The following is a 9,507-nucleotide window of genomic DNA, read 5'->3' on the forward strand; positions in this document are numbered from 1 at the left end:
TGTAATATTTTTATGCATCATTGTGAAACCACTGTTCTTTCCCAACTGTCATTGAAACCGAATATTTGTTTGAGATATGTGGATTCATGGTAACATTAAGTTACAAGAATATTTACGACAACTAAATATATCAAATGATAACATTAAATTTACAATTTAAAATGACCAAAATAACCAGCTGACTTTTTAGATTTTCTAGAAACATTTTTGCAGTCACTGTATCGCCACAGAGCAATTCGTGTTACCATTTGTTTTTCAAAAAGTTTGTATATTCCATACTATAAATTACAGAACATATCGGCCCCGCATGGCTAAGTGGTTAGGGCGCTTGACTCGCATTCTGATGGTCGCGGGTTCGAATCCCCGTCACTCCAAACATGTTCGCTCTTTCAACCGTGAGAGCGTTATAATGTGACGGTCAATCCCACTATTCGTCGGTAAAAGAGTAGCCCAATAGTTGACTGTGGGTGGTGATGACTACCTGCCTTCCCCCTAGTCTTACACTGCTAAATTAGGGACGGCTAGCGCAGATAGCCCTCGTGTAGCTTTGCGCGAAATTCAAAAACAAATAAACAGAACATATCGTATTTCGTTCAACGATGTTGACCTTTTCAATGAATTCATCTACCTTAAATATGTGACAATAGATAGAAGATACGATTGGATAATCATTGATAAAGCTAATAAGAAGATAAGTCGTAAAATAAAGTTATCTAATCTCACGACACTTTTACCTGTTTAAACAAAAAAGAAAGATAAAGTTATTTGTCTACCTCATTTCCCTAAGATCTCAATGTTCATTCTGCTTGATGATGAATCGAACAAATGTAATCGAAATATGTAGATAAATAACTTTCTTTAGCAATAATTATCGATACACGCTTATTGTCTCTAGGACATTCTGTATATTATAAAGCGAAATTCAATTGGTTATTCTTTTCTTTGTCGGCAAGCATAAGATACAGAACTTCTGACTGCTGAGAATATAAAGTCTTGCTCGTTTGTTTTGCTGGATTTAACTCGTTATTCATTTTCGATTAGCGAATGGACTGTCATTCTCATAACGCATCCAAAACTGAAAGTCTGTATGGTAGCGTCTCGAACCCTAGCCAAATACTCCAACCATTAAGTCACACTCAGGTACAAAACCTTTAATTCAGAGTTTCGAACGACCCTTAAGTGCATAGTAATATTTATCTGGAACATTATAGTAACTATTTTTGCAGTGTCTGTGTTGCTAGTAACTGAGTCAAAATCAGCGTAATATATAAGTTGAATAATGACAAGAAATAGATACTTAATATTTATAAATATGAACTTTTTACTACCACTATACGCCCTTATGAATCTCATTTCCATTTCTTATCATTCCTCTTTGCCAATATCCAGCATGCCTCCTTCTGTTTTTGCCAGTTCTTTCAGATACTTGGATTTTCTCTGACTTGACAGACCAATATGTTTCAGTAGGCTGTATAATAATGAACCTGTCATACCTCTTGCTCCTAATTCTACAGCGAACAGTCTTGTAATATACCCCTTGTCTTGGATTACTTTCATGGACTTTTCATAATTTGCTAACTTGTATTCATGACTTTCGCTCATTCTTGTCTTATAGGGCACAGTCAACTCTATTGCCACTATTGTTCTTGTGCTTTCAGAATAGAGGACCAGATCAGGTCTAAAACTAGTTCTAGCAATGACTTCAGGGTATTGCCTCATGTCTACTATGCCTACTGCAACATCCCAGTCACTTGTGTCATCGAGGATGCCCAGTGTTGGAAGTGTACGATTCTTGATCATGGAACTTCGTCTTGTGCTTTCTCTGAGGAAATAGGCTGGTTGTATTACAATTGCCATATTTCTATTGGCAAACAACCAAGTAATTTCCACTGCCTTTGTTTATTTCTTAAGCACTTGGTTGTGTCTCCAGGCATAATTGCCATTTCCAAAGGCTTCCTTACGCGCAGGCAGTACATTATTGAGAGTATATACACCTCCACACAGGCTAAACTTTGAATCATTTGATTGGTTCCATTTAACCAAATTGTTGCCTGTTGGAAATTGGTCGTTTTACTGAACTGATGATGAAACTCAATTTCAAGGATGCCATACGTCATATATCTTTCCACGATAGCAATCTCTGTAGAACATCTTCACAAGTAGCCCACTGACCTTGTTTTCCTTGATGAACTGCTGTTTGGACTCGCATGGCATCGTCATCTTGTCTTATTTCATTTATCACCATATCTCGCCTCTCTTTGGCTGATGATTCTAACCACCAACTTTGTTTCTGTGACCCAAATCCTATCTTCTGGCAGCCTTTCTGTGTAGTGCCTATCATCTCTTTTAGCTTCATTTCCTCTACTGCTTTGTTGGCTGCCTCATTCATCTTCCATTTCCTTACTGTTTTTAGCTGAGGATTGGTCTCTCTCTATCACAGGTGTCCTCTGAATCTCTGAGAATCCTTAGGAATCTAATCTTGCCAGCCTTGTACTTTTCCACTACTGACTTCAAAGGAAGTCTCAGTTTTGCTTCACTACAATATAGAGCAACCGTGGTGAGAATTGGAGGCAGTCCTAGCCATATCCTGGTGAAAAAGTTGATTTTCCTTTCTAATTTTTCAATTACACAGAAGATGATCTCATAAATGAGCAGTGGCTATAGCAGTTTGAGAATCAGCATGATATGCAAGACCCAAACTTTGAATTTACTCTGCAGCTTTGTCTTTTTAAGTATATATAATCCCTGTTTGGCTTTTTCCTGTGCTTTTGCAGTCTGCTTTGTGTCTTTGATTGAATGGTCATAACATGTCTCCAGATTGTTTAGACACAGTTGGAATCACTTGTCCAACTACAGAGAACATGACCAGCTGATTGACCTTCCCTTTTCTCAGTAATAGGCTTATGGATTTTGCTGGTTTGAATTTCATCCTATTCCAGCTTATCAACGAGTCGAGGCGGGCAGGTATTTGGTGTCAGTGTCTCTGCTCCTCACTGTTGCTGAAAACAGTGGTGTCATCCCTGAAAGCAATCAGTGGAGGCATGTGAACACCATTCCCAGATCGGCACTGTCTGCATATGATTCTACTGCTTTCAGTAGCATCTGCATGGCCAAAACGAACAATATTGAGGAGACTGTGCAGCCCACTGGGTTTCTGACCTGTAGCTCAGTTCATGCTGTAGTATAGGACTCGGTGCTGAAATAACACTTCAGAATGTCGACCAGGGGCTCAGGAAATGGTGCATTTTCAATGCTTTCAAAATGAGGCTGTGGGGTATTGGTCCCTATACATTGGACAAGTCAAGCCACATGGCATGCAGGTCTAACTTGTTGGTTTTCGCACGTTGTATTGCTTCCCATATCATGGAAACATGCTCTAGACAGTCTAGAATTCTAGAAACTCCTACTTTCTGAACAGATGTGTCGATATACCCATTGGTGTAAATATATTTAGTGAGCCTAGTTGCTAGCACTGAGAAGAAGATCTTTCCTTTTACATTCAAGAGCGAAATTGGATGGAACTGACCTATGCCTTTCGAACTTTACTCCTTTGGAATGTAAACCCCATTTTCTCTTTGCCACTCTTCACAAATGTGACTCTGTCTCCAGGCACTGACAAATAGATTGTGGAGAAGTTGCAGGACATGCACAAGGAAGGGAACCCCATTTTGACTAGGTGCTGACTAGCATCGTGCTTTCGTCAAAACCTGCGATACCTCACGCAGTAGAGTGGTCCTTGTATCAAACTGGGCTATAGGTGTGGTAGACAATAGTACTTCCTTAACACCCTCAGGATTCTCATATCTAGACTGATCTGAATATGTCTGATGCAGATGCTCTCCTAATTCTTCCTCGATAAGCTAGAAAGGAGTAAACTATTTTAAAACTTACAAAGTTCTGTAGCTTGTACAGTTCTTTGTGTAATTTTTGCGTAGTTATTTTGTCAGAAATATATTTTCTTTCTAATACATATTCCAAGTATGTATAAAAAATTCACAAAAACGAGATTTTAGATGTACACAAAGAAAACATCTTCACTAAAAAAACAAAACCTTTCAGCTACAGAAAGTCTGTGAGTTTTGTAAAAATATTTTTACTACATCTTTCATGAGGTAGTTCAGCAACTGGTTATGTTGAGTTGGAATATAAATACTATTTTGTTTCTACATAGATATACCCTTAGGTGAAATTAACTTAAAACAAGAACGCGTGTGTGTTCATCCCATAACTATGTCAGATACAAAAGACTGCTTAGCGTAGATAGCATTAACTAATTATTTTGTGAGTTAAAATTTCATGATTGTTTAGTTTTTTTTTATAATAAGAGAGTTAAAATCAGACGATTATTGGAAGTTGTATATGTAATTCATTGATGTTGAGGCTATCAAACGTCGCGTGAATTTATTGATGTCGAGGATATAGCGAGCAGACAATAAAGTAATAAACATGTGAGATGAGTGGAAAAGTAGACAGACAGACAAAGACAGAGTAGACGAGAAGTAAAGTAAAGTTACGAAAAGGAATTCGGAAATAGAAAAGTTAAACGCAAAGTTATTGCCGTAGGAGTGGAAGGCCTAACGATTAATATAGGCCTAACGGTTGATATATTAGAGTAAGACTAACGGTGTTGAAAGAGATAAGAAGAATAATTTATTTCGTCAAAGAGAGTTCTAACGTAATTGAACTAGCCTCAGTGGACTTTCACAAATAGACAGACGATTCTCGGAAATACAAAGAGAGAAAAAGGACCCGACGATTTTAGAACTATAGTATACAACCGTGATAACTCGACGATAAAGTAAGCGAACTATACTCGGATAGTTTGATGATAGTAATAGAAAAAACAGTTCGGCTTGTCAAGTGAAATTCTAAAGCAATTGAATAGGCCTAAGTGGACTTTTGACAAGAGGAAGAGAACTATGTAATGTTTATGATATGCGTATGATCTCTATTGTATAAAGAATTTGTTGTACATACGGTTAACTAGTTCCTAATATATATATTGTTTGGAAAACAATACTGTTCGTTGATTTTTTAATTTATCGCCAACAAATCACAGACACCTACTGTAGAAGAATCCGCAGCCCAACACCCATATTATTCAACCTACTTAATAAATTCTACTACTACTATATATTGTATTAACAGAATAAGCATCCATTATTTTGACTATATTATGTAAAGTATTACAGTCCTTTAATTTGTGGATTTCCTTCCAAAAATTCAATATCATGAAATCATCATAATCTCATAAGTTAAATGTGTTTCTATGTCTTCGTAATATATTAAGATATATTTCATAATTACTTCACGATCTTGAAGCAATGTATGATAAAGTAAAAAAGAAATATTTTTCACAATATTTCACGTATAACTGAGCCTGCAAGCTTTCAAACACTTCTAGGGAGGTTTCATTAGATAGTATACCAAACTCAAATAAATAAAACATTGTTAAGATTACCTGCATTCTCTCTCTATCTTATTTTATGTATTTTTCTTCCATTATATTTATGACTTTTTCCATTATCACCAAAGCTGAATGTAACTGAGCTCAATTGATTTTCTAGAACTACATCTGTATTCATGGACACAAAGTCAGATATAAGCTAAATCTTGATAAATTTCAGGTTATTGTCGATATTTCGAAATTTTGGCTTATTTTTCACACCTTTCAGTATAATTGTTGTTAAATATATGAATGAATGTCTGTGTATGTGTGGAAGGAAATGGAAATTTTTAAAGAAAGGGTTAACTGCTATAATTAAGAAGAAAAAGAGACAAGACGGTTGTCTCTACTCAGGAACTCTTAAAATGGTGATTTTTAACAGAGGTTCCTGGGGAAAGAATATTGTTCTAATTCATTGCTCAAGTTTTGTTTAATACTTATTAGCTAGTGCCTGGTGACATTTTAACAACTGATGTATGCTTATATAAGTGTTTATTTTAAAAGTTTAAACTAAATTATTAAGGATTATAAGAGCATTATGGGTACAGTGTTTTGAATTTTTTTATTTGTTGTGTTTAGCGCAAATTTTCACAATGGACTACCTGCGATGTTCAATACGAGGAAGTAAATCGTTGATTTTAGCTTTGTAACTCCGTAAACTTACCACTGAACGACCTAGAGCCCAGTGTTTTGTAATAGTTAGTTTTCCTCTGGTATCGGTAATGGTAGTGAGCCACCATTGGGTATATTAGTAGAAGAGCATCTGCACCTTTTGCCAGCACTTCGTCTGTGGTAGTTTACCCTAATCCCAACTCTTCTGTAATCATTGTTAATATGATCTTTCCAAGTAAGTAATACCAACGAATCTAGTAGTAATTAAGATCTGGAATGTTTCGCTGTAGAGAAGTAAGTTTATTAGGAATTTCTTTATAGTTTCCGGAAAGGTACAACACTAGTTTTGTTTAAGCTTTTACTCAGATGCGTTACAGTTCTGACCAATCGGTTATGATATATAATAAAGTAAAACAATTACTGAAAGTAAAATAAGCCTCTTGTTCACTCAAAATCAAGACTTAGCCTGCACAAAACGACAACCAAACAAAATATATATATTAATAAAATTATAGTAGCATAAAAGTAAAGTGTAACATCTTGTTTAAAACAATTACAAAATACTAGTGGATTGTACAGTTTATTCACTTTCATTTTTTATTTTTTGAAAAAGAATAATGCAGTAATAATATTTTGTTGTAATTGCCCACTGTTTGTGACTGCTGTCTGTGTATCACCTACGCGTTTCCATCATTTTTCCTAATACTGTACATTTACCAGCTAGCTTTAACGTAGTTCAGTCAAAGTCTACAGTTAATAGCATTTCTGTAAGGTGATCAGGATCAAAATAATTTTCTACGGAGAAGAAAGTAAAGTAGTGAACTAAGTTATCTGTGAAGATATCATTAGTACCATCTGTGGCAATGTAAGTAGGCCTGTTGTCGTTGAATGATCCAAAGCTGTTGCTACTTGAATTGTTATTTACTGGCCATAATTAACCTATATTAATATAAGTACATGAAGGATAAAGAACATTTACGTTACTCAGTTACTTTTTCACCCTATTTATCGAATAAATTGTATTATAGAAATAATGTATTTTTTTCATCAAAAAAATTTATTGCGTAAGCTGCCCCTGAAAAAAAACTTTAAAAATTCATTATCTTAAAATATTTGACATGATGTAAGACACAAAAGTTATAAATAGATTAATAATATTAGAAAATTTAAGACTGTTATCCTGATTACCCAAACAGTGAAAATTTATTAAGGGTTTATAAGCATTTTTATCACTTAATTGAATACAAAATGTAATTAAATTCGAATAAATGGTGATAGTGATAAAATAATTAATTGTATATTTCTGACATTTGATTATATACTATGTCTTAGTTTTAGCCATTGATTTTCATTTTACTTTTTACTTTTTGTTTGAAAAACGCAAATCAAGGAATCCGTAAGGTAATTCTCTATTTCAATAACACATTTCTACAGCGACATCTGTACTTACGACGATTAACTAATCAGTGCTACATTGGAATCTTCAGTCATGAAATAACTGTTCGATTATTACCACATCTGTTAGTAATTCTTTACTAATTGTTGTTAGAATAAGTGTGAAGCGACTTATTAAATTACACCGAAAAGTGAACAATAATAACATACACACATATGTATATTTATATGTATATGTATATGTATACAGTAATTACTCTAATAGTAATTGTATAGGAAGAATTCATTTTTCATACTTTTGAAACAAACCACAATATTTAAATCATAAATGGGTAAGTATAATCTCTCAATAGACAACAGAATAATATTCTAGTCATATACTTAAAATAAATGTCAAGCCCAATAAATCATTTGAGCTATCCCTATTTTTGAGATACTGGACAATTAAACATGATAACTACCAAGCCAAGACCAGCCCTTACACAAAGTTAGTCATAATCTACAAAAATTAAAAGATTTTCACACAGATTTGTTTGCCTTTGAAACATTCTATAAGGAAGCTGAATAGCAGATTTGAGCTGTAAAATCAATTTCAAGAAATGACATAAGAAGAATGAAATTATATTCTAATTGGAAAGCTGGTGTCATAACTTCTTTAATACTATAACCACCAAAAGAACCAGTATTATTTATATTGTTAATTCTATCTCATCCTTGATGTATGACCTGATCTCAATAATCTCTAATATTTTAATTTTAGCAAACATGCACATTTTAAACTGTGACCTAATTTCCACCATCCTAAATCATATAATTTTATCAAACGCTGACATTTGTTCTGGCTTTGACCTAACTAATTTTGAACTTTCTCACCATATTTGGTTTAAATGTAGATTTTCAAATGAGAAAGTGCTTTCACTAAACGTCACGTTAATAATAACACCATCAACAACTGATTTTTACTGACATTTAAAAATTGAGTAATTTACAAAGGCTTTTACATATATTCTGCTTTTCTTTGTATTATATCATACCATTGTATAGCCTAACCTCATCTGTGCTTTTAATCTTCATAATGATAATGTTTGTTTTAAATATGTTCAAACCTTCAGTAATAGTGTTGATGACAATATAGTATCGATATTATCTGACGTAATTATTGATAACCCTTTATATCAACGAATATGTACTACACAATAGAAGAATAATCTCTAAGCATAAGCTGCAATTATTTTTACACTGCCTTATTATAAGATGTTGTATCGTATAACTCGTTTCACTCTCAGTATATCACCTTACCTTTTGTGTATTTCTGATGAAAACAGATTAATAATAATAAAAAACGTATATTTTGAACCAACTAAATTAATATCCGACATCTCTAAAAAATATAATTAATTACCTGGAACGGCCTTTACTTCCAATATTTTGAAATCTAATTACGACAATAATTGAATAGAGTTGTTTAAACATTTGTTTAACAAGAAGTAAAAGTTTAATTACGACAAAATTAAACTTTAGATCTTTTTCATCCTATTTTATGAAAGACATAACACAGCAGGGTAATTCTATAACCATAACTTATAAATACATCAGCTCAACTTTATTGTATATACTTAATTACATAAACTGCATAAACAGGAGGATTTAAAGAAGCTTGCTCTTCAATATGTCGACAGACCTTCTCTAGATTGCATCAGTAGTTTTGTACGTATACAAGTGCTTAGCGAAATTAGATATACGATACGTTATTATTTCGTCCTAATAGTATATATTGCGCATAGAAAGTCACGCTATGATAACAAAAAAGAAAACAGTTTCTACTTGGTTGGGTTTGATCATAGAACAGATGAAAATATATTGATGTGCGATGAATTATGGAATGATTTTGCTCAGCATATTAAGATTTACCACAAATAAAAAAAATTAGAACGCTATTCTTCCCTTTCGATGACGAGGAACCCACTTTGAGACTAATAATGGCTGGAGACGGCTTGGATGGGTAATGAAGAAAAATTTTAATATAAGTTTAACATAACAGCAAATGCACAACG

The 9,507-nt window shown here is 33.7% G+C and overlaps 1 protein-coding gene across 1 annotated transcript; it reads right to left on the reverse strand.

Moving 5' to 3' along the window:
- Positions 1 to 1,365: 1,365 nt before the first annotated feature.
- On the reverse strand, positions 1,366 to 1,857 carry LOC106461004. Its single transcript, XM_013920772.1, has one exon. It carries the CDS (start codon positions 1,855 to 1,857, stop codon positions 1,366 to 1,368), a length of 492 nt encoding a protein of 163 aa, XP_013776226.1.
- Positions 1,858 to 9,507: the final 7,650 nt, after the last annotated feature.

The sequence above is a fragment of the Limulus polyphemus genome, unplaced genomic scaffold (genome assembly GCF_000517525.1).
Source record: "Limulus polyphemus unplaced genomic scaffold, Limulus_polyphemus-2.1.2 Scaffold878, whole genome shotgun sequence".
NCBI lineage: Eukaryota > Metazoa > Arthropoda > Merostomata > Xiphosura > Limulidae > Limulus > Limulus polyphemus.